The sequence below is a fragment of the Phacochoerus africanus genome, chromosome 2 (genome assembly GCF_016906955.1).
Source record: "Phacochoerus africanus isolate WHEZ1 chromosome 2, ROS_Pafr_v1, whole genome shotgun sequence".
Classification (NCBI taxonomy): Eukaryota; Metazoa; Chordata; class Mammalia; order Artiodactyla; family Suidae; genus Phacochoerus; species Phacochoerus africanus.
In genome coordinates this window covers 136,437,545-136,464,508 of record NC_062545.1, presented here as the reverse complement: position 1 = coordinate 136,464,508, position 26,964 = coordinate 136,437,545, and the positions used below count along the sequence as shown (strand labels likewise).

At 39.0% G+C, this 26,964-nt stretch overlaps 1 protein-coding gene across 4 annotated transcripts in view; it reads left to right on the top strand.

Annotated features, from left to right (window-relative positions):
- The first annotated feature begins 22,463 nt into the window (after window positions 1-22,463).
- The window catches only part of CDIN1 (CDAN1 interacting nuclease 1), a 230,677-nt gene continuing 226,176 nt past the window's right edge, over window positions 22,464-26,964 (top strand). For 2 of the 4 annotated variants that reach the window (XM_047766776.1, XM_047766774.1), the window contains exon 1: window positions 22,485-22,792. In XM_047766776.1, the coding sequence (XP_047622732.1) occupies window positions 22,692-22,792 (101 nt within the window). In that variant the 5' untranslated portion in view covers window positions 22,485-22,691. Of the gene's footprint in view, window positions 22,793-26,964 lie in introns of all 4 variants that reach the window. The other 2 variants (XM_047766773.1, XM_047766778.1) reach the window with 2 other exon arrangements.

Below are 26,964 nucleotides of genomic sequence, written 5' to 3'. Positions count from 1 at the left end.
CATCTCTGCAGCCCAGAAGACTAACCACTTCTTAAGACTCTGCTTGCAATTTTTTATCTCACTACACAACAAAAGGGACCAGATTCCTCAGGACCCAAGACAGCAGAGTCCCTGCTGGGATGCAACTAATTCATCCATTAACTTTATCCTGTTGTAAGTTCTCTAAAATTGCACAAAAGATCATTGTTTGGTAGCGAATTCTTGGCAAAACAGAAGAGCTTTGAGACTTTGGGCCGGGGGAAGAAAACACCTAGGGAGTATTCCACACACTCCTTTAATGATTTGCAAAATTTTTGTATTGTGGCGCACACAGAAATGAATTCTGAATGTGAGTCAAACAGTAGGAGGGCACTGTTGACAGCTGCATCTGTTGGAAAGCTGCTCACTTATGAAAAATGCTGCAAGGAAAATTGTGAATTTCCTGCCTGGCATTCAGTGTAATTCAGCAGTACTTTCCTTCAAAAATGTAAACTAGCAAGAAGATGGTAAATGAAGTGCATTTTTATTTGTTTGTGACTTGAGAGTTTCTGCCTTGTGAAAAGGCCATAGGGCCTAAAGGCAAAGGAATCTTTTGTCTCAAAGGGAAAATGATGTGGAAGAAAATAAAGGTTGGGTGAAGTATTCGAAAAGATTCAGAGTCACTCTCCAGGGAGATGTTCTTCATTTGGGAAGACTCTTAAAACTCATTCAGGCCACCAGGGTACCAGTTAGCACATGGCAGTTGTAACTCACTAAATGGAACCCTGGTGGCCTGAAAGAATCAATGCTACCAAAGAGACAAACTTACCTATAGGGAGCAAATTAGGTGCTAGCAGAATGTCCGATTATTTTGCCATTTATATTTATAGAGTCAGTGAGTCAACAAGTATTTATTGACCCCCCTAGAGGTTGCACTGCTCTCTAATAAATGTATGAGTACCTATTAGTGGTTAGACATAGCCTCCTGCCCACAAGGAGATTTACAATCCAATCGAGGTAATAACTATCCTTTAAAATAGATACTTATTAATAAAAACAACAAAAGGGAAATTAGGAAGTTTAGGTTGGAGGTTTTTTTTTTTTTTGGACACATTGGAAAATGGGATAATAATAAATCAGGACAAACCTGGAACTTGGAGTCTGTGGATGTTTCTTTTTTTTGTTGGTTTTAATTGGTTTATTTGGGGGTTTTGTCTTTGTTTTCATTTTTTTTGTTTTGTTTTGTTTTGTTTTTAAAGAGGTGTGATATGACAACAGGAAGAAGGGATTTATTTGAAACCTCCAGAAAAGCATCTGTTAAGAATTTTTGCCGATAAGCAAGGGAGAAAACAGGATTAGAACAAAATGAATGCTCTCTTGGTTGGCAAGCTGCAAGGTAAAACATGGCCTGAGTTACATAGAGAGATAATAGATTCTGTGGGTAAGACTAGCTAATGCAGAAGTTTTATAGGAAAAAAGTTAATATCTAATAAAGAAATCACTAGAGGTCATTATTACCAGAAATATATGATCTAAGGAATGAATAATACTTTTTAGCCATGTATATAATAGGATTCTAAGTCAGGAGAGCCTGGGGACTAAGAAGTCAACAATAAAAGGTCAATCATCTTGTAACCTGGTCTATATAAGATGCTTCCTGGATGGGGGTGGGGTAGGGGCTAGAGAAGAGGACACAGTGGGTACAAATTTAGCTTTGGTGGGATCTTTCCAAGGGGCATTCAAAGGGGCAAGTGTGCCTAATGGATTCAGGTTGAGGTGTATTGAGTTTGATAATGACTAAAGGAAATCTAGTGAGAGCTATCTATACCTAGGACCAAGAGAAGTCTGGGGCCCAAAGGGGAAATTTGTTGAAGAGGAGAGTAAACATGGGAGTTTAATCCATGGAAGTCGGTGTGGGCTTGGATGAAATCTTCAAGGGGACACTCCACATTGGGAAAATTATAGTGAGGGAGAGTTGCATTTGAGGTGTTCTTCCAAAGATCTTCTGTGAAAAGAAATTATAGCATTACAATCATCTCATATTTCCTGAGCCTCAGAAGTTTTGTCCTATTTGGAGTGGCAGAGATAGAAGGTTTGAACCAAGGCTAGCAGAAGGCTGAGGGACACTCATAAACGATACTAAAATGCCCTGAAGCCTTTCTTGTCACAGAGTGGCCTTCCATGCTGAGCAGAACCCCTGTCTTCACTAACTGTCTATCTATTATGCAGTCTCACACTGGACCCCACGGCTCTGCAGAAACCAGGCAGCTTGAGGTCTAGTTCTGCTAGGTAAGATCCAGAGTTAATCTTAAACCTCTTTGACATCTATTTCCTCAAATGTAAAACAGAGTTTAATAATACATCCTATCTCAGAGGGATATTGTGAATATTAAACAAGATAATATGTATCAAAAATAGATGTTTTAAAAAATAACACAAAAAAGGCAATTAACAGGGGTTCCCTGGTGAACTAGTGGTTAAGGATCCAGTGCTGATACTGCTGTGGCTTGGGTTACTGCTGTGGTGCAGCTTTGATCCCTGGCCCAGAAACTTTTGTATGGTGTGGGTACAGCCAAAGAAAAAAAGCAATACAAGAAAAAAAAAGAAAAGAAACAAAAAAAATTTTAAAGACAATACATATCAAATATCTGGTGTATATCATGTACTCACTAAATGTTACCTATTACTCTAATATATATATATATTTTAGTTAAATTTTAAATATACATACAAATGTATATTTAAGAGATCAATTTTTTAAAGACAAATTTTTTCCTATTTTCCATAAATATCTTTTTCTAAATCCATGTCTTTTTTTTTTTCTTGCTTTTCAGGGCCACACCCCGAGCCTATGGAAGTTCCCAGTCTAGGGATCAAATTAGAGCTACAGCTGCCGGCCGACACCACAGCCACAGCACCATGGAATCTGAGTTGCATCTGCGACCTACACCACAGCTCACAGCAAGGCCAGATCTCCCCCAATGAGCAAGGCCAGGGATCAAACCCACATGCTCATGGATCCTAGTCTGATTTGCTTCTACTGCGCCACAACAGGAACTCCCATGGCTCTCTTTAGAGTGTATTACAAATTCAATATTTTCAAGGATAGATACAACACTCTGATTATTCCTTTATAATTATATCTTAAATTATTACTGCATCTTTTAAAACAACATTAATTTTCACTCATTTCAATTCAATACAGTTAAATCATAAAGGACACGGGATTTAAAATCAGAAAATATAGGTCATAAGCTTTAGCCAAACAACTTAGACAAGTTTCTTCACCTCAACCAATCTAAATTTTCTGTTTTTATAAAAAGAAATAATAGCAACAAATATGTATACATCATCAGCATTGTAGGGTTATTATTAAAACAATCTAGATAATATGTGTAAAACTCAAAAGAGTACAGCTATTTAAAAATTCTTGTTATAAACCACTCTTAGTGGTTTTATGATTGCACTGGTTGGAGAATGAACACTGAGAGTAGACACCATTGCCTCTAGTATAGAACATTCATACCATTAGCATGCAAGAAATGTTTTCTATGTGTTTGAACAGAGGAGACGGCTGGCAGACACAGAAAGGAGACAAACACTGACCAGCAGAGCTGAAGTGGAGCCCACAGAATGATTTATTAAAGTACAGAGTTGGAAAGACTGATTCAGAAGTGGTACTAACTCCTTCCCACTCCTTCTTACCGTTGTTTCAATAACAATGGAGTTTGAAGTTTCTAAGCAAAAGAATTAGGTGATCTCTTGGTTCAAACTTGTCCCACTTCATCCTGGGTCCAAAACAGTAGTGCCACCTCGTGCAAGGCTTTTCACAACCCTTACTTAATTCAGGCATACTTAACACAGAGGCTCTTAAGCGACATGGTTGCATATCCTTTTCAGAATTTGGAATTTCTGAATTAGCGTATCATGTTACCCAGACCGCTAGAGAGCTCAAACTAGCCTCCTGGTTATTAGCGGCACAAAGGGCATTCTGTAATCCAATATACGAAAGTATAAACTGAAATCAAAGAAGCAAAGTTTAAGCAGTAACTGAGGTCCTAGGAAGTACACCTCCTCCTCAGAATTGCTCCTTTATCTCAGGACACCTCCTCAGAATTGCTCCTTTATCTCAAAAGCCTTCCGTTCTGGTCAAGCTCATGTATGCTCCATGTCTTCTGGATCACCTTCTAACCGCATCTCATCCAGCTCTATCTTTCTCTTTGTCCTATACTTCCTTCATGGATAATTAATCAATAGAACTGCTATTATCGGCATGTAGGAAAGAAGGGGCTTTAAAAACAAGAGATGGCAACTTCAAGGATAATAATAGAAAAGAGCATAAAGCCAAAACAGCTTGTTCTTACCTTGAGAGATTTAAATAAATATCTAATTGTCTCAAAGCACACTATTCATCATACCTAATAACCTCTTTTGAAATCAGCTTTTTTTACAGCCTTCTGTGTAAACTTTACCTCAACTCTTTCTCCTCCCACTCTCTAAATGTCACACTAGTCTGCCCTAAACACGGCTCATGTCTCCATGTTGGCTCTTGTCCTTTTTCTCCACTCCCCACGCACTCTATTATTTTTCTAACTAATGATGCTCTCTTTTTTCCTATGTGAATTAATATTTTCTCTCTCTCATCAGTTCTCTTCTTAGCCCATCAATAGTACAATAATCACAGATGAGAAGGGAGAAAGGGGAGACGGGGAGGAAAAAGTTGTGAACTTTCAGATTTAATAGGTTTGCCTGTCACAAAAATGAACATTTAAAACTTGAAAATTGTTGAAGTGTTTTAAACACTGTCTGAACTTGATAACACGTAAGCAATGAGCAAAAAATATTTGAAACCCTGCTAAATATTTTGTACACCTGGATATGCCCCCCAGGAAATTCCTGGCAGTAACTGCTGCTTTCATTTCCCCCCAAGTATGGCAGACAATACTGAAGAGTTCCAATTGGTCCTTTCCCATGAATTCCATTTCAAAGCTGTTAACACAACACTGGTATTTCAACATTCCTTCAGCTTTACCATCTTTATGTTCATTTTAAATTAAGAAGTCTGAAGCAGATCTTATCAAATCCATAATATTGTTAAGAGCACTTCAAGGTCCTTTTAAAAACAAGAATTACTTACATCAACTTACTTTATTGCTTCATTTTCTGACTCTAAAGGACACAAAGTATACGAAAGCAATTTAACATGGCCATAACCTACAATTTTCACTTACCCTGAGGGGCCATTTCACCTCTTGTTTTACTTTTCCAGGCCAAATCAATAGAGGGTAGAATCAAGTCAAGACACATGTCATAACTGTATTACAGGTCAATGAGGTTTAAACAAATTGGGCTCCACTCATAAATAATTGACTCACAATTTGTACCAAGACACAGGGTGAAATGCTATTCACCTGAAACATCTTGAAAGTTTATTCTACCTATTGTTAATACCTGAGGGAACCATAACTGCATAAGCTTGGGTCTACAAGTCAGCCATCAACGAAGATGTTCTCTTAAGAACGAAAGGGGTAATAATTCAGTAGGAAGCATACACAATCCACCTTGTTCATCACAAAAGAAGTTAAAACAGACCGTTGGTATTTAGAGATGTTTCATTTGAGGGTTTGACTAGTTGCAAGCAAATCCAAAAAATCTGTACCATCTTGCTGTGTGTGATTTTGCTGGGGCATGAGTTTAAACTCCAGGTGCTGTTAAATAGGGATATGGAAATGGGAGCAGCTCCTTAGCAGGGATCCTCAATAGCTGTTCAGTATCCATGGATGCTCTTAGCTTTCTGGTCCTCTACTTGCTATCACATACAGCTGTCCTTAAAGCTTTAAATGAGCCTTTAAATTCTTCAGTTATAAGTCACAGCCCTGGAGGAAATGTGTGGAAATTGTCATGTTTGTACACTTGAAGACCTACAAAGTGACCCAGTACTAGAATGGGATGTAAGAGGAAGTTAATCAGTGAGCTCTCGGGAAGGTTTTCTTGTCTTCTAAGGGACAAGACATGAGTAGATGGCTTAGTGGGGCTGCCCTTCCCACCATTTCTTACCTTGAACAATAATCAGATGTCAGGATCTGCAACAGTCATCTTGCAACTATGACGTAACATGAGAAAACGTCTATTACACTATATATGGTGGAGAGAAAATAGAGTCAGCCGCTTATGAAATTGTTACAGGGCTACACTCTGGAACCATTTCAACTAGATTTCTTGTTTTGTGAGGTAATTAAATTTCCGTATTGGTAAACTCTAAAAACACTCCAGACTGATACAACCGTATGTAATATTGTCCCATTTCTCAAGGAATTCATTATTGATTCTTGGAAATGATATAAGAACTCAAATTACTTTAATAACTAATAGAAAAGTATATGAGCCATGTGAAAGATGAAAACAAAGTGCCATGAACACTTATGGTCAAGAAGGGCCTCATCCAGCAGTGGTAGGCAGAGTGGGAAATCAGAGAGCAAGTGAAGAAGTGGAGAGAGTCAGCAGGAGCAGGAAAGGCAGATCTCAGGGGGCTCTGGTTCTGCCGATTTACAAGCTCTGTGATTTTAAATCCATGGCTTGAACTTCTTAGGCCTCCAGTTCCTTTGGAAGGTTTCAGAGGTGATTAGCTAATCTTTGGGTAAAGAATCTAGAGAAAAGTAAGCAGTCATGAATTAGTAACTATTCTTTTTGGAGAAATGGCATAGTACTCCACAGCCTATCTAAACCAAAGAAATTAGACCACTGATCCTAATCTGCCCTAACCCACCCATATGATCCAGCTGAAAGGACATTCAAAAAGCCAGCGGTGGGGGTGGGGGGAAGCCAGTAAATGGGAGTTCCTGTTGTGACGCAGTGGAAAAGAACACAACCTGTATCCATGAGGATGTACGTTCCATCCCTGGCCTCCCTCAGTGGGTTAAGGACGTGGTGTTGCCATGAGCTGTGGTGTAGGGTCACAGAGGCAGCTCAGATTTGGCGTTGCTATGGCTGTGGTGTAGGCTGGCAGCTGCAGCTCCAGCTCTAGCCTGGAACTTCCATAGCTGTGGGTAAGGTCCTAAAGAGGAAAAAAAAAAAAGAAAAAGCCAGTCAGTAAAAACAGGCAATACCTACTTAGTACAGTAAACAAGGAAAAAGGGGGCATCACTAGCTTTTCCATCCTACTCTTTCACTCTAGGTCCCAGGTGTGTGCAGATAGACCATGGTGTAGATTTAATGGAAGTTACTGCTTCTCCAGGTAAGAGGTGAGATTTTTGCATTTTCCAGGCACTGTGTTGAGAAGTTTTACCTCATTTAATTCTCACCTTACGTCTAAGAGTACGGTGGGTTTTTTTTTTTAAGTTTTATTGAAGTATAGTTGATTACAAGGTTGTGATCATTTCCACTATACAACAAAATGGTTCAATCATCTATACACACATACCCATTCTCTTTCAGATTCTTTTCCCACATAAATTATCACAGAATATTGGGTAGAATTCTCTGTGCTATACATGCCAGCCCCTGTTGGCCAGTCATTCCATATACCTCAGTGCATATGCCAATCCCAAACCCCCAGTCCATCCCTCCCACCCCCACCTGTCCCCTTTGGTAGCCACAGGTTTTTCAAAGTCTGTGATTCTATTTCTGAAAAAGAGGGTACGTTTTAACCCACATTTTACAGGCGAAAGAGCTAATGTTCCTATAAATTAAATCATGCCTTAAAACCAGACTTCAAGTTGAACAGAAAGATGAAATTCATAGTTTCCTTATCTAATTTTAAAACCTTCTCTCACAGCTTTCTATCATACTGGTTACAATTAGGATCAAATCCATTCCCTTCTCCATGTTCTGAACTGATTTGAGGTTTAGGTTCATGGAAAAAGTAGAGTCTCTCCTCCCTTCAAACTCTGCCACAACTGGAGTTAGTGGAAACTGGAGGAAACTACAAATAATTAACAGTTATGTGTGTTTTGCCACTCTCTGGAGTAAGATAGTAGCTAGAAACCTGGAATTTTTTTTTTTTTCATTTTAAAGTTTTATTGAAGTATAGTTGATTTACAATGTTGTGATAATTTCTGCTGTACCACGAATTGATTCAGTTATACATATACAAATGTCCATTCTTTTTCAGATTCTTTAAAACCTGAAAAATTATTTACAAATGCTAAACATGCTAATAACATACACATATTTTGTTTTATCTGAAATGAAAGTGAAGAAAATGTATTACAGCTACTTTTTCACAATATGCGCTAGATCCAAAGTGATACTATTTGTGACATGAAACATGATTTATGAGAGGATGAATTTCTTTTAAAGTAAGTACATTATGGATATGGAGAAATGAGAACATCAAGGGTTTTCCTCCTCCTTTGCATGAGCCAATAAATTGCTGTTTAATTTCTCTAAATTAGTATCTTCCTGAGTTGAAAATTTCCACCTGGAGGAAGTGTTTATGACCATCTTGTAAATCTCTACTTTAAAAAAAATTAATTTATGCACATTAAATCAGTATGAATTCTTCATTCATAGGGAAAAAAATGATCAGTTTTGCAACTGGGTCTTTTAAAGGTTTAGGAGCAATGTGTGTTCTGAAGTGAAGGCTGAGAAATATTTCTTCAAACATCTGAATCCTGAATCAAATAAAGTTGACAAAATACGCTAACATTTCTCAGAAAGATAAACTGTCCTCTAAGGAGAGCAGTAACTATTCCACAGTGGTTTCTACTAAGAATGTAGTTAGGTTTGCTTGTAAGTTTTTTTTGTTTTTATTTTTCTGGCTGCACCTGAGGCATGTGGAAATTCTGACGCTAGGTATCCAACCCAAGCCATAGCAGCTGCCTGAGCCACAGCATTGACAATACTGGATCCTTAACCTGCTGAGCTACCGGGGAACTCCAGGCTTGTTTGTTAAGTTTTAACTCAGCCTAATCATACTTTTACTAATATTTTTGCCCAGTGATGAAAATAGTTGTATGAAGAAAAAGCAATATCGTTTTGTGGTTAAGTCTGTGTAAGTTTGGAGTCAAACTCCCTGGTTCAAATCTCACACAACCGTTTTATATGGGGCAATTTAATAATCCCTTAGCCTCTGTTTCTTATGTTACATTTTTCCAGTGATAACATATACAAAGCACCTAGCAGACAAAATATATTATGTTACCTATATTATTAAATGGGTACATCGAGTCACAGAAAAATAATACCTAGTGATATTTTGGTAGGCCATGTGGTGGCGATTTATTTTAAAGAAACAGTAAGAGTTAATGGGCTTAATAATTTCAGCATGTAGCCATGTTCCATTTACTGGTTGAAGTACTTTCCATAATCTAATTTATAATCCTCATAATTGTCTATGAGTTAGATACTATTATTATCTCAATTTACAGTTGGAGATAGACACTGTGTCACAGGGGAGTTAATATTGTACCCAGGCACAGACTATCCTTTAATGGTGGAGCCAGGATCTGAAAGAATACATGATTTAAACCAGATTCAGTGTCTATGCTCTTCACCACTACATTACATTGCCTCTCCCCAGTGCACAAAATGTCCAAAAGATCTAATTTATGCCCATATAAAAAAAGGACATAAGTAAAATAGAATAGTCACCTCAAATCCTCTTTAGGAGCAGCTAAGAAATAAATTTCTGGGAGGTGTGGCTCACGGAAACAAACCTAACTAGTTACCATGAGAATGAAGGTTCAATTCCTGGCCTTGCTCAGTGGCTTAAGGATCTGCTGTTGCAGTAAGCTATGGTACAGGCTGAAGATGCAGCTCAGATCTGGCATTGCTGTGGCTGTGACATAGGCCAGCAGCTACAGCTCTGATTCAAACCCTGGGAAACTCCATATGCCACGGGTGTGACCATAGAAAGGCAAAAAAAAAAAAAAAGAGAGAGAGAGAGAAAGAAATTGAACTTACATTATAAACATATATATTTTTTATATTTTAAATATAATTTTATACATTATATACACATTATATATATCATATTAACATGGTCTGTATGTATGTGTGTGTGTATATATATATATATAAATACACACACATATATATATACACACACACATACATACATATATATACACACGCATACATATATATATGTGTATATATACAGACCATGTTAAAATTCTATACTCCCTCTGGCAATGTATCAACGATTTTATGATTTCACTACTATGAAAAAAGACTGATTGAATTGGCCCCATATGAAAATTGTCTTACAGTATATATGCTGTTCAGAGACCAAAAACCAGTGGTGGTGCCTGGTGCTGTAGGCAGAGAGGGGCAGCTCTGGTAAGAAGCCCACCAGTTGTTGGGAAAGGTTTCAGAGCAGAGGACTTTTGCACTGTGCCTCAATTTTCAATTTTTGAGCTTAGAAGGAGATTGTAGCCATTTACCTAAACTGACACAGCTGAGAAAGACTTTTTCATCTTAATCAAATTAAAATTCACAGTCAAGGAAATAAACACAATCAGAGTTCTCACATCATCTTGGTGATTCATTTTCTTCTTGGTAGGCCAGACACAGGAGGTCAAATTCAATCCAAAGTTACTTGATGTATAAAAATCAGAATATTCCCAACTTCAGCAGTTTTAAACTCTGCAGAAACGAGATGTTTTGAGGCCCTCTGAGCTACATCAAGGAGAGACAACACAATACAGTGGTGAAGAGCATAGACACTGAATCTAGTTTAAATTGCATATTCATTCACATCCTGGCTCTACCTCACCCCTCAAGCTTTTCGTCTTTCAGTATGTCCCCCAACTGCAGCCAGATCAAACCTCCTATTTCACAGGGAAAACAAAACCGTCTATTAGAATACCCTTCAACAACTCTATTTTAAACCCAAGATGTTATCAAATTTCAACTTAAAAAATACATAGTATTGCCTCCTATACCCAAAGTACTGAGGATACAGAGAATAAGCTATATGCCCTGTCCTAGCTTATACAGGAAGATTAAAAAAAAAAAAAATGTAAACAGCTAATTTCAGAGCAGCCAGGTGCCAGTGATGTGTACAGGGTGTTACAGGGAAAAAAGAGAGGCTCATCTGTTTTTTATATCTTTCTTTGATATTTGAGGGAAAGATGGTCTCTACCATGAAAATCTTATCCTCTCATCTTTCCTCCTCTTTAGCTTCTATTTCCTCTCCTTCCCATAGCTTCACTCTCACTTTCCCCACTGATTTTTTCTCTTCAGGCTTTAAACCAGTATATTTTGCCCTTCATCTTAAAAAATCTTTTCTACTGTATTTCTCTATTTTAATGATTTTTATTTTTTCTATTATAGTTGGTTTACAGTGTTCTGTCAATTTCTACCGTACAGCAAAGTGACCCAGTCACACATATGTATACATTCTTTTTCTCACACTATCCTCCATCATGTTCTATCATAAATGCCTAGATATATTTCCCGGTGCTATACAGCTGGATCTCATTGCTTATCCACTCTAAATGCAATAGTTTGCATCTATTAACCCCAGATTCCCAGTCCATCCCACCCCTCCCCCTTGGCAACCACAAGTCTGTTCTCCAAGCCCATAAGTTTCTATTCTGTAGAAAGGTTCATTTGTGCTGTGTATTAGATTCCAGATATAAGTGAAATCATATGGTATTTCTCTTCCTCTTTCTGACTTACTTCACTTAGTATGAGTGTCTCTAGTCCATCCATGTTGATGCAAATGGCATTATTTTGTTCTTTTTCATGTCTGAGTAGTATTCCATTAAAACCAATACCCCAACTGAAAAATGGGCAAAAGGCCTGAATAGACCATCTCTCTAAAGAAGATATATAGATGGCCAACAGGCACATGAAAAAATGCTTAACATCACTAATTACTAGAGGAATGCAAATCAAAACTACCATGAGGTACCACCTCACACCAGTCAGAATGGCCATCTTTAACAAGTCAACAAATAACAAATGCTAGAGAGGTTGTGGAGGAAAGGGTACCCTCCTACACTTTTGGTGGAAATGTAAATTGATACAACCACTATGGAAAACAGTATGGAGGTACCTCAGGAAACTAAATATAGAACTACCATGTGATCCAGCAATCCCACTCTTGGGTATATGTCTAAACAAAATTTTCTTTGAAAAAGATACTGTATTTCTCCATTACACCACTACCTATCTTGCTTCTCTTATCTTCCTTCAAATTCCTGAATCAAAGGTCTACAATTATAACTGCTCTTTTTCAACTCCCATTCTCTATGCAGCATACTGTCGTCATGCCTCTAACCCCGCAATTGTACCCAAGCCACCCTTGATAAAAGCCACCATTGGCAACATAAGTGCCAACACCAAATGTCTACTTTAGTTCTTATTCTGGCAGATTTTCCTGCAGCATCTGAAATCACTGATTCCTTCTTGGAGCCCTTTTCTTCCTTGACTCTGTTTCTACTTTCTGCCTCTAGAGTGAATTTCTCTACCAATGTTTTAAGTAAGGAATTTAAATTCACTTTTTTTTTTTTTCCTGAAAGGATTCTTCTTATTCTGTCTTCTTCCCTTGGGTGATTTTTGTCTTTCAGGACTTCAGTATCCCATCTGTATATGTCAATTAGGTTCCCAGCAGGAAACAGACGGCATTCTCAAATAGAGTGATTGAGGAGATCTTAATGAAGACCATTTACCATGGTGTAGTAAGGTCCAAGGGAAACCAGAAAAGTTTCTTGCCTCTGGCTTGAAGGAATAAGCAAGGGAAGCCCTAACTGTAATCTAGAGAGTAGCTGCCTGGAGAGGGTCATCAGGCAAGAGCCATGAGACAAGCATTGTAAACTTGTTTATTCAACAGATACATCTTCAGCACTAACTGTGTGACTGTCAAGAAACTTGATGCTAGGCAAGGAATATAAACAAAAGACTGTGGACCATCCTAGCCTCTAGACTGCAGTGGGAATGACAAATGAATAAAAAATTTAAAGCGATAATCACTAGAAGATATCAGTGACAAGTTAAACTTTGGTGCAAATTTGGGTATGAGAAAGGCATAGGAAAGGGAATAATGTTAAAACTGAAACTTGGGAGATGTTCATCAGAAGGAATATGGGCATGTCAATAGAGGGAAATGCATGGTCCTATGTATAACAGCGTGAAATAACAAGGCAAGTTTGGTACAAGGCAGGTTGAGGGTAGAAACAATGGCCTTCAAGAACTAAATATTTAAAATATGTGTTTTCCCTGTATGAAAATTATGTCATTTTTTTTTAATCAGAGGGAAATTTTCAGGTGATGAAAGAAGTCTATATCTTGATTGGTGTTAATGTATTTGTCGAAACTTATGAAATTGTACATGCCAATCTGGGTTCTTTATTGTTTATATATAATGTCTCAATTTTTTAAAAGGGGGGGGTAAACTTAGAGTCAAAAAGTCCTGTCCCTTGTCAGTTTTATGATATTGAACAGGTTACTTATCTTCTCTAATTTTTCTTATTTGAAATGATAATACCTCCTCTCTCCCTCCCAGGGATGAAAAGGACTCTTTCTGATGCTTAACATGTAGTAGATAACTAATATATGAGATCTATCTACCTGTATGTAAGTAGGATTTATCGGGAAATAGAAGAAATTAAATCTGTACACTAGGTAAGAACATTTTAAAGAGACTTATGTTTGTATTTTTAGAAAAATCACCTTGGTTTCAATGTTAAAGAATGGAATAGAATCAAACTATGGCAAGAATTTAATGAGGGGGCTAGTAGAATAAAGAAAGAAATGACGAATAGTCGCCATAACATATTTCTCCTGTAGGACATGGTGATTGGAAAGGATCAGTGAAGGAAAGGATGAGTGGTAGTGCCATTTTCCAAGAAAGGAAGCACATGTAGAGGGGCACAAAAATGAGCTTAATTTTTAAGAAGTTGTGTTTGAGATACCTTTATGTTTCCAAGATGAGCACATGTGGTACACAAGTGGATACATGGCTCTGGACTCTAGAGTTTAGACAAGAGATGTTATTATGTCATTAGCCATCTCTCTCTATTTTTTTGTTTTGTTTTGTTTTGTTTTTGGGGGGTGGTTTGCTCTTTAGGGCCGCACTTGCAGCATGTGGAAGTTCCTAGGCTAGGGGCTGAATCAGAGCTACAACTGCCAGCCTACACCACAGCCATAGCAACACCAGATCTGAGCCTCGTCTGCGGACTACACCACATCTCAGTGCAACACCGGATCCTTAACCCATTGAGCAAGGCTAGTGATCAAACCTGCAACCTCATGGACACTAGTTGGATTTATTTCCACTGCGCTACAATGGGAACTCCTTATCCATCTCTTGATGATGTATAATAAGTAAGACTAAAATAAGCATTCCTCTCCAAGAAACAACCAAAGTGCAATTAGTCATTTGTGGAAATGAAGATTTCCAAGATAGCACTGGTGAATGCAAACCTGGAGAATTACAGAAGTAGCTAAACTCCAATTCAGGTCATCTAGGCATAAATTTAAGTCTCTTTGGGGAAACAAACAGGGATTTTGACTGCACCTAAGAAGTTTTCATCTAGTAACTTTGCTATCTGTCTTTGGAAATGAAGAAAATCTGCATGGTACCTATTTAAGGGAAATCCATAAAAAAATAGAATTCTGTCTTAACTGTCTAATTATATATATATATATATATCTTCTCTTTTAAGGGCTGCACCTCCAGCACATGAAAGTTCCCAGGCTAGGGGTCAAATCGGATCTACAGCTGCTGGCCTACACCAAAGCCACAGCAACACGGCTTCCAAACCATGTCTGCAGCCTACAGCACAGCTCACAGCAATGCCAGATCCCCGACCCACTTAGCAAGGACAGGGATCAAACCTGCATCCTCATAGATACTAGTCAGATTTGTTTCCACTGCACAGGAACTCCTGATGAAGTCTAATTTATTTGAGAACAGGAACTTTGAAGGTGAGGAATTGGTTAGTCCTGTATGTTGTTTATACACATGGCCTAGAACAGTGCCTAGCACATGGTGGCACTCAGTAAATATCTGATGAATGACTTTGTGGATGTCCATATTTTCCTAAGAGAAATTAACATACATGAGTTACATTGGGCTTTTTATTTTAAGAGCATTTGTATTATGTTCTTAAAAGTTTTATCTTTACAAATAGTTTGTGTTGCTTTGTAAAACTAGATTTATGTATGCTCGCATGTGTGTGTGTAGAGCTTAACTGTTCCTCAAGACCCCACCTCTGTTACTCCTGACCACACTATTACCTTAAATCCCTTCTCACCCCTGTTAAAACTTTTAGTGTTATTGGAAAGTGAAATGGAAACCCAAGCTCTTCTGGCATGAGGATTGGCATCCAGTGTGACTGTCCTCAGGGCAATGCAAGACATTTATTCCTTGCATCAAGGGTGTAATGAATCTGAATGTTCAAATATAACTAGTAACCATCTTTAAAAAAAAAAAAAAAACACATGCTGGCTCCTGTGTCAACGTGTTGACTGACAAAATATTCTTGTGGTAAGAGGCTCACTCACATGATTATCATCATAACTCTGTGAATGGAACATCAGTCACAGAAATTTCTGCCTTGTTCCACAGGGTCCATTATATCATTCCCAAATTGTCTGAATTGTAATCCATTCCTGGAACCAGAGGATGACCCAGCCTGGTGCTGTCTATGTCAAGGTTCTCCTTCAAGGACTGGTCTTGTGAGAGTTCATCTCCTAATTCAGCAACCTACTGCTCTACTCGTAATATAAAACTAGGGTAAAAATCATCAAGTATTGATAAGAATACTTTTGGCTAATTGTATGATATAAAGTGAACAGGGCCAGACTCAAACTGTGTACACAGTTTGCTTTTATCTATGAAAAGAACAAACTTCATAGGCAAATGACTGGAAGGAATAATACCAATATAGTCACAGCACTGGCTTCCAAATGATGGGACTATGGATAATTTATAGACTCTGATCTTGTGTTGTTGGCTACAAGGAGCAAATGTTTCTCTGCTGATCATGAGACAAAAAAAAAAGAAGCATAAAAAAAAGATAAATTTTTGTAGGCTCACCTTTAAAAGTTAAATCTAGGAATTCCCGTTGTGGCTCAGCAGTTAACAAATCTCAGAAGCATCCATGAGGATGCGGGTTCGATCTCTGGCCTTGCTTGGTGGGTTAAAGATTTTGCATTGCTGTGGCTGTGGTGTAGGTCAGCAGCTACAGCTCCAGTTTGACCCCTAGCCTGGGAACCTCCATAGGCAGTGGATGTGGCCCTAAAAAGCAAAAAAAAAAAAAAAAAGTTAAATTTAGCCAAACATTGAATTTGTAAGCCATTTTGTATCTCATTTTCTCCCTGTGCCAAGTAGGTATAATAATGCTATTTGTAGATTCTGTGAGGGCAATATATTAGATAACTATGATATGCTTTCATTTTCTCAAAACAAAGGGGCCTGTTATTATTATTATTATAATCTCTGTACTTATCTCAGAGAACTCCTTCCCTTGACTCTCCTTCTGTCAATCTTGGAGACAGAAAGAGTTATAAATCCTGACTGGCATCTTGCCTGCTCTTTGGAAAGTCTAACCCAGTGGGATAGCAAAAGAGAGTAATTTTTTAAATGAAGAGACTTAGGGCTAATCTCCATGTGACATGTGCTTCCAACTCTAGCTTATGTTGAAAGAAGTGCTTATTAAGGATAGACTTGATTCCTTGCCTCTCATTCCTTTTTCTCTCCAGTAGAAACCTTCTACTCCACCAGCAGAGCTCCTTCCAATTCCTGAATTTATAAAATGAGACAACCCTCAGAACATGATGTATTCTTACAGAATGGTCTGTGGGACAAGAAGAGTGATTGACATGTGCAGAAATTACATCTGAGGTTTAGTCCTGCAGGAAAAGGGGATACAAATTGCCTGCAAATTATCCACAAGTCCCTGATGAGCCCAAGGAGAAAATTTAAGAGGCTTCAGTGTTTCTTCAACCAACATGTTCACGTGTCTCTCTTTGCTTTAACACACAAACACCCAAGAGAAATTGTCCCTGAAAACACGACTCTTCTTTCTTACCCTTGTCAAATGTGGTAATAGTAAAGGTGTACATGCCAATTACTACCCCTTATCATGTGCCAAGAGCGTTCTGCGAGTGATTCCAAACAGAAGAGGACTATGAGCTCTGATTGATGGGTTTATAATCTAAAGAAGAAATGAGGCTTCATGCTACAAAAAAATGCATGGTGTTCACTTACACAGTGTGTGTGAAATAGCCTGTAAGAATTTGCAAAGCTGATTTTAATCAATATGCATCACTTGAGAAGAACAAAATGCCGTAGAATAAAGGTAATAATAATGATGACTGAGAGGTTCCCACCATGGTGCAGTGGATTAAGGATCCAACTACAACACCTTGGGTAGCTGCAGAGGTTCGGGTTCAGTCCCCAGCCTGGTGAAGTGGGTTAAAGGATCTGTTATTTCCATAGTTGCAGTGTAGTTCACAGCTACAGCTGGGATTCAGTCCCTGGCCCAAGAGATTCCATATTCTTCAGGTGCTGCCATGAAAAAATAATAATTATGATGATTGATACTGGGAAGTCTAAAGGTACAGGTTATATGTCTTTTCTAACTAAGAGTAAATGAAAGTATGATGTCCTAGACTTGAACATATCTGGCTTACAATATTGAATTTCCAAGGCACTGGTATAGTACTACTCACAGTGTGATCAGTAAACAAGTATTGGTTCTCAAACTTTTTCTTACACTTCTTGATACGATAAGTACAGAAATTAAAAACAAATGTTTGGAGGAGTTCCTGTCATGGTGCAGCGGAAACAAATCTGACTAAGATCCATGAGGATGTAGGTTCAATCCCTGGCCTCACTCAGTGGGTTAAAGATCCAGTGTTGCCATGAGCTGTGGTGTAGGTGCAGATGTGTCTTGGATCCAGTATTGCTGTGGTTGTGGCATAGGCCAGCAGCTATAGCTCTGATTTGACTCCTAGCCTGGGAACTTCCATATGCCTTAGGTATGGCCCTAAAAAGCAACAACAAAAACAAACAAAAAAAAATTGGAAACTTTTTAAAAATCTTTTTGACAGTTTAATTGTGTATCTGCTTAATCTCATAATAACAAATTGGGGGCTTTCATTTGATACTTTTTGTCTTTTTAAATTTTAAAAGCAATTCCGTTATCATATTTTACTGAAATATTTGTCCATGACAAATTGTGGGGGAAACCGGTCCTCAACAGAGATAGTTTGAGAAACATCATTCTAGAATATTAGAAAACAATTGATAGGATACATGGCAACCACCTCTATAAGCCAAAGGCTTCTTGTGAGAATGGATTTAATATTAGCACTTACTTCTTTATGCTGGATCTGAAAATGAAGGGAAGATAGATATATGCAAGATCCTTAGCATGGTGCCTGACCTTGGTAAGTACCCCCCGACACACAACATGGGCTTTTAGAATCACTGAATAACTAAGACTTCAGAGGTGCCATTCTAAATTACGTGTATGTGGGACACAGTTTTTGTTTGTAACAGGTCGTTGGTGAATAACCCTTTAGACACAGAACCTCCCTCTGGAATCAGGCCACCTGGTTCTAAAGACTAGAATTTCATTCACCACTGTTTCCTTGAATGAAGCAACCAACATTTGATTTTCAGTCTTGGGACAATTCAGTGTGACTGCTCCACCACCCTGTGTAGAATGTCCTTTTGTTTTTTGTATGTTTCCTTTGGTTTTCCTCAAGTTGTTAGGTTGACTGATTGCTGCAACCTTCAATAACTGAATTATTCTGATCTTTATTGTTTATAAAGTGCCTGTATTATATTAAGACTAGGATAAGATGACTTGTCACTCATAGATGGCAAGTATGGCACAAACTTCTGTTTCAAAAAACATGTTACTTTAGGTGGCACTCCATAGGGCAAAGAAAAAAATATGCAATCTCTTCTAGTCAAAGAGCCTAAACAATTTTTTTAAGGGTGTTTTGGCTATATGTCAAAATTGAACATCACTGCCTCTTCAGCAGGCATTTGTTGTGGCCAAAGAAATTAGCCAGCTATTTCAAAGCATAAATGATTAAGTGAAGATAATTCAACCAAAGAGTTTTTCCCTTTTGAATTATAGGATACTATGATGGAGAATGAGAAGTTTTTATAGGTGGAGTAACTTGGGTCCGAATCATAGTTTTGCAACTTAAGTGGACCATCAGGCAAGTCCTTTACTCTCTTTGACTCAGTTTCCTGGCTAATGGGACAATGTTGGGAACCTAATAGGTGCTTCAATAATATTAACTTCCTTCTTTATTTAGTTAGGAAACTACAATTATTTTTCTTTAAAAAGAAGCACTGAGATGACTTTAACAAGATTCTATGGACAGAATACAATTTTAAAATATAAAAAAGATAATATGTCAGTATTTGTTTAAAAAAAAAACATGCATTGAGGAAATTCCTGTTGTAGCTCAGCAGGTTACAAACCAGACTAGTATCCATGAGGCTGTAGGTTCAATCCCTGGCCTTGCTCAGCAGGTTAAGGATCCAGCATTGCTGTGAGCTGTGGTGTAGGTTGCAAACATGGCTCAGATCTGGCGTTGTTGTGGCTGTGGTGTAGGCTGACAGCTGTATCTCAGATTCAGCCCCTAGCCTGAACATCCGTATGCTTCGGGTATGGCCTTAAAAAGCAAAAAAAAAAAAAAAAAAGGCATTGAATTTGGCAGATTCAACAAACAGACTGTTTAAAAACCTGACTGACTCTTTCCAAAGTGAAGCATCTTCTTCTCCTTTGCACTTTGCCTAGAACTCTTTGCTCCAGCCAGAATAACTTTCCCATGCGCGTGACTTGGCTCATTCTTATTTTTAGTCCATTGTGTTTAGCACTCTTGAAATGACTTTCTGACACCTCCCTGGCAAACCCCACACTCCTTTAAAATTGTTCATTATTCACGTGGTCCCAAATTGGCAGAAAGAAACCTGGCCAAGCAACTCACTCAAGACATCTCTCAGGGCTGTAGCTTCTTCCTGGGAGCTGCACCAAGGCACATTTTGACACGTTTCCTTGCTATGATTTCCTACACTTTTTTTCATATTTGTAATCTTTCTATCGGAATTACAAAGTTCCATTTCTTGGGGTTACACCGAGGACCTTCAGGATCAGAGAGGCTGTCACTCGCTCAAGGCCACACAACATACAGCTGATTTTAAACAGGTAGCCAGTTCTTCAGCGTTTTCATTTGGTATTGTTTTCATTTCATGACCCTACTTCCCTTTGTAGAAAATGGTTGGTGTTGCTGACAGACTGAGAAACAGTGGGGAGATTCCAGCCATGGAGTCAGAGAAGATGAGGGGCACAGAGTGGGATTCAAGACACGGGGCAGGATGGAGGAGGTTAAGAGAGGGAGAAAGGGTGCCTTAGAAATAATTGGCTTACTCTAAGCATGACACGTTATTAGAGGAAAATAAGAAATACCTAAACAGCAGCACCACCACATTTCTGCTTTGCTTCTATTTTGTGCTTAATAAACAACACTATTGTCACTGCCAATGAAAACAGCAACATAACTGTGCTTTTCCCCTGGTGCTAACTCTAAACAATCTACTGGATTGGGGTCAAAATTGTAAACTGCCAGCATGTTAAAAATAAAAACAGAAAAACAAACCTGGCCTTTTCCTTTAGGTTTGTGAGGGTGAATGCAGGACAAGAGCCAGAGAGAAGAGTTACTATAAAAAATAACTAGTGCAAACATCCTTGAACTGATGTTTTCTATAAAAATCCCGTTGGCTGTGAATTGAAAAGAGTGAAGTGGGGAAGGAGAAAGGAATGGGGGATCAAGTGGAGTCTGCTTATCGTCAGCTGGCTTTCATGTAAGAGTCATGGCAGGGTCAGCAACAAACTAGCCAGGTGGCAACTCCAGGCCATGCTGCCATAAATAAATAGTTATGTACTAATGTCACACAACCAGGGTTAGATGCAAAGCATATGGGAAGAACATTCTGATGTAAATAGTCGAAAGACTCTAAGGTTGCTGGATTCAGGATCCACTGTTGATACTGGACTTCGAGACGCCTGAGAAAATAAAGTGGTGAAACTTTTTAAAAAGCTGCACTGAAAGATTCTTTGAAATATAAATTGTTCCCTTTCAAAAAAAAATCCTGAACCTTTGGCCTAAGAGAGTGTGATTTTTTGATTTTTCTTTTGGCGGGTGTGTGTAGTAATTAAACATTACCGAGTTGGCAAGAGCACAGACCCTGGAACCAAATTTCAGGAGTTTAAACTACCCCTGCTGCTTACTTGTTCTCATGACCTCTGGGAAGGTCATGACTTAACCTTTTCATGCCTCAGTTTATTCATCCTGCACAAAAGGGAGGAAGAGAAGGATAATAGCAATAGTCCCTGCCTCATAGGAAATTATATGGATCAAAGGAGTGAATGTGTAGGGAACAAATGACACCTGATAAATGCCATGACCTATCACTATTAAGTAGTCTTATACAGGTTCTTTATCTTCCATAAACTATCTGCTGGGTACTAAGCTAAGGAATCTATTCCTTGTACTATTCTATTTAATCTTACAAATAACCCCATGAATTAAAAATCAACTTTACAGAGAAAGGAACTGAGGCTTCGATGGATTAAGAAATTTATCCAAGGAGGCATGTCTAAGTTAAACTTCCAACCCAGGCCTTGTTACAGACTTAAAAAAAAAAAAAAAATTAACCATTTACACATTCTTTAAAATCTAAACGCTTTTTTCCTTTCATTGCTCAAAATGTTAAAACTTGAAAAAAAATACAACACGTGGGCTTCTGAGAACCAAAAAGTTTTTGAAAGGATTAGGGGAGGGGCTGATATCCTAATCAATGGCCTCGGGGGAGCTGCGATCCGCTCACAGCAGGTACAGAAACAGATTAATTCGTCCACTGACTTTTTTCTCCAAACATTTATTGAACGCCTACTATTTTCTGAGAGCTAGGGATTCAAAGAAGAGTAAGAAATGATTTACTTGAGCACCTAACCGTGAGGAGTGAGGGTGATATTCTTTGCCGCAGGCAGTCTGATGATGTGAGTTTTGTTTTCTAGTCTGTTTGCCAACGTGGCCATTACTGTCTGCAGAAGTAGTCGAACTCCCCTCAACGCAAGCCAGGCGGTCTGTATCCAGCGATCCTAAAGGGGTTTGGGTTTTACAGTTCCTCCGCTCGGACTCGCAGAGCGCAGAGACTTTACCAGAGAGAAGGCGTAAATCTTTATAAAGCCAGCCTCCGATTGGTGCGGCAGGAAAACGGCGCGTTTGGAAGCGTGTTCAAATCGCGCGCCCTGGCTGTGGCTTTCCCGGGCTCAGGCTTAAGAATCGCGGGTACGTGTGTGCCCTACTATCTGGTCGATGAGCCAGGGCTCCCTGCCTTCTGGCAACAGGGAAGGTGTGAGCTCCACGAGAATCCCAGGTTAATCCCAGGTGAGCACCGCTCAGGGACCTGCCCTTAGAGAATTAGGCGCTACCTCTGCCTGCGGCTGTTACTTCCTGGTTGGCTTGCCCTTAACTGACATGGCGGCCCGTGCCTTCAGCCGGGCCCACTGCGGCTGCTCAGAAAGCCAAAGACGGGCAGTTGTTCTACACCCCGCCTCCTGCCGCGGAGCTGCTGGGTGAAGGCTAGGCTGTGCAGCCAGGGGTGCTAGGGGTTAGGGGCAAGCCCCGGAAGTCGAGTACCCGGCGCCTTGCTGCAGTGTGCCCAGCTTCGTATCCCGACACCAAGGCTGCTCGAGCCCAGGGTGCTTTTTTCATTTTTCCTACCATTTCCCAGTCCCTGGCCCAATATGATACTGACCAAAGCCCAGTACGACGAGATAGCCCAGTGCTTAGTGTCTGTGCCGCCTACCAGGCAGAGCCTGAGGAAGCTGAAGCAGAGGTTTCCCAGGTAAGTGCCCATCGCCCCTCTCAGACAGCCCTTTGCCTGCAGCAGCTGTGCCTGGCAGCCCAGCCAGTGCTTGGAAACCACGTGTCGCACATGACTGGGGAGCAACACGAGTGTCAAGTGTTAGGAGATCAGGGATGGTGAAAACGTTTCTTCTTTCGCCTGCCTTTCTCAGGAGAGTTTTAATGAATGAATCCCAGGCCGCTTCCCAAGGCCTTGCAGTTAAGTCTAGATAACATATGTTTATTGAAAACCGGGTTTGTGCTAGGTATGAGCGCACGTAGTATGTGCTCCATAAATGTTAATTGACAGGTACTAGGAATGGATGCTAGGTGGCAGGGCCCTCTCAAGGTGAAAGTATGAATTGTTGACTCAAATGGAAGACCCTTTTCAATTGGCCCCTGGAAACAAACAAGGGAGCACAGGCCTCTTATTGTCAACTATGTTTCTCTACTGCAATTAGGTTACCTCACAGGCCTCTTATTGTCAACTATGTTTCTCTACTGCAATTAGGTTACCTCAGGTGTTCCAGGCCTGTCCCAGAGGCTGTTACCCTAGGGATTCCGCTCTTGGGTCAAGATTGGTCTTCTGGACAGCCATATGTATACACATTCCAGGTGTATTTCATACTACTCCCCCCAAAATGGCTTTTTTCCCCAGTAATTTTCAGATTATCCAACTTTTTTTGTTTGTTTGTTTTTTGCCCCTCCACCCCCCCTTTTTTAAGGCCTAATCTGCGGCATATGGAAGTTCCCAGGCTAGGGGTTGAATGGGAGCTGTAGCTGCCAGCCTACACCACAGCCACAGCAACTCGGGATCTGAGCCACTTCTTCCACCTACACTACTGTTAAATGGCAAGGCCAGATCCTTAACCCACTGAGCGAGGCCAGAGATTGAACCCGCATTCTCATGGATCCTAGTCGGGATTGTTAGCCACTGAGCCACAAAGAGAACTCCCAGGGATTATCCAACTTTTAAAAAAGGAACTTTAGAAACTATATGCTATAGATTTCATTTTAAAGGTGTACAAACCGAGGCCCTGACGTTACACAGAGACCAGTCTCGGGCAACCAGGTTATTGTCTTTGTGCTGTGTTAAAAGTATAGAATGTTGGAGTTCCCATTGTGGCTCAGTGGGTTAAGAACCCAACTAGTATCCATGAGGATGTGGGTTTGATCCCTGGCCTTGCTCAGTGGGTTAGAAGATCCAGTGTTGTTGTGAGCTGTGGTGTAGGTAGCAAACACAGCTGTAGCATAGGCCGGAAGCTGCAGCTCCGATTTGACCCCTAGTGGGGGAACTAACATATGCCACAGGTGTGGCCCTAAAATTAAAAAAAAAAAAAAAAAGATGAGGTGTAGAATGCTTATTCACTTTTCTTCCATTTCAAAATCAGATCCAAGCTACTGCCATTTTCCTTTGTGGCCCTGAGCACCTTTACCTAATGGAGAGCTTCCTTGACCTTGATATGTAGCCCTTGAGCAGACATCACCATGAAAGTGTTTTCTTGAGGAAAGAGATTATTAGGGAATTGGTTATCAGTAAAGTACAAAGTGAAGCAGGAATTGAAGGTCTTTTATGACCTTAATTTTCTGAAGGACTCAGTTTTCTAAATTGGTAAAATGAAGGGATCTCTTTTTAATATTATCCAGATTTAATTTATCCCCTTATAGTCTTTAAGATTTTTTTTTTTTTAAATGGCTGCTTCGAGGCATATGAAAGTTCCTGAGCCAAGAATTGTTCCTGTAGCCACAGCTACAACCTACACCACAGCTGTGGTACCAGATCCTTTAACTTACTGTGCCAGGCCAGGGATCAAATCATTGTATTCACAGCAACCGAAAAACCTCTGCAGTCGGATTCTTAATCTACTGCGCCACTATAGTCTTTAAGGTTTTTATCAGACTTGCTTACAAGGAGTAAAATCGACAAATTGGAATTTAATTTTCTATTATTATACTTCTTTGCCATTTCTGCCAGTGAACTGTAGAGTGGGTGAAGGCTGGTTGTCTAAGGGAGTAGACTTAGCCTTTCGAGGCAACTTTAAGACATAGCATACGTTTAGATAATTCTGCTCTTGTTATGTATGAATATTACCACTGTGTTTTTATTTCTCTTTCTTTTCGTCTCCTGTTTCTTCTTTCCTCATTCTTTTTCTTTCTTTCTTTTTCATAGCAAATTCTCTGTTTTCTCTGTTACAGGTGACCTCACCTTACTCTTTTTATTAAGGACTTTTGGAGTACACTTATGAAAGACTCCACATGTTCTTTTTCTTCTTACTCATGATATGCCCAAATATTTTTTGCTTCTCCCAAATACTATTCAGGGTATAGCTAAGTTTTCTTTTATCAGAAACTATTTAGAGAGGTTGCACTACAATCTGCAGAAGGAATTAAAGGATCATTTAGCAGCACAGGTAGAAATTCATGAAGAGTGTGATTTGGGCTTTGGCTTCACAGTTTTCATTTTAGCACCTTTTTACTTTATATGTTTGTTGCAAAGGGCTTGAACAACCTTTAGAGTTGATAGTTCACTTTACCAGAGAGTTGGTGCAGTAAGGACCTCAGAGATAATTTCTGGTGGCTCAAAGGTATTAAGTGACTTGTCAAAAATCCTAGAGATAGTGAAGGGCCAAACAGTGTTTGGACTACAGGTTTCATGACTTTCAGTTCAGAGTTCTCTAGTAAGCTGCCTTAGTTAGTTTTAATATTAATAATAACAGCAGCAGTTACCTTTGGGCGATATTCACATAGATTGAACCTAAGAAAAATCAAAGTACTGAAATCCTTTTAAAAGTTTCTGCAACTTTTTATTTTCCTGATTTAAAAAAATTTTTTTAAAGTATAGTTGATTTATAGTGTTGTGCCATTTTCTGCTGTACAGCAAAGTGACCCAGTCATATGTATACATACATTCCCTTTCTTATATTATCTTCCATCATGGTCTATCCCAAGAGGCTGGATATAGTTTTCTGTGCTATAGGACCTCATTGCTTATCCATTCGAAATGCAATAGTTTACATCTACTAATGCCAAACTTTCTGTGCATCCCACTTCCTCCCCCTCCCCCTCTGCAGCCACAAGTCTGTTCTCTATATCCATGAGTCTCTTTGTGTTTTGTAGATAGGTTCATTTGTGCTATATTTTAGATTCCACAAATAAGTTATTTTCCTGATTTTAAAAGTAGTACATGCTCAGTAAAGAAAACAAAGATTATTCATAACCCTAGAGACCTGAAAATTTATCATTTAAAAATATTTCTGATCTTTTTTTCAATACAATAGTTTTTCTACTAATACAGTTTGTAGATCTTGCTTTTCTCACTTAACATATTGTGAGCATTCCTCATCACGAAAAGCCTGTTAAATTATTTGAAATAAGGAATCGTAAGGAATTATTTGAAAATTCCTTACGATTTGTTTCAAGTAACTAATACTATCACATTCTAGATGTTCCATCCACTTCCTTATTCCTGGACATCAAGAGTTTCGTTTTTCTAATTTTCTGATATTATTTGTGTACATATATAACATCAAGTCTGCTTTAGAATCCTAGAAATCTTTTTTTTTTTTTTGCTTTTTAGGGCTGCACCTAAATATCAGGTATGTACACACCTGATATTATTTGTGTACATATATAACATCAAGTCCTGCTTTAGAATCCTAGAAATCCTTTTTTTTCTTTTTGCTTTTTAGGGCTGCACCTGCTGCATATAGAGGTGCCCAGGCTAGGGGTTGAATCAGAGCTGTAGCTCCTGGCCTACACCACCACTCACAGTAATGCCGGATCCTTAACCCACTGAGCAAGGCCAGGGATTGAACCTGGGTCCTCATGGATCCTAGTCGGGTTCATTAATGCTGAGCCACGATGGGAACTCCCTAGGATCCTAGAAATCCTGAATGATTGTATCAGCAGTTTTCAAACTTTTTGCTTTCCAGATCTCTTTACACTCTAAAAAAGTATTGAGGACCCCAGAAAACTTTTGTTTGTATGGGTTATATCGATATTTACCAAAATATAAATTAATAAGCATTTAAAAATGCATATTAATTCATATAAAAATAAGAAACTCATTACTGTTAATATAACATTTTAATGATTAATAACCATTTCAGAAAACTAATGGGAAAATAGCCTTGTTTTACACTTTTGCAAATCTTTTTAATACCCTCTTAATAG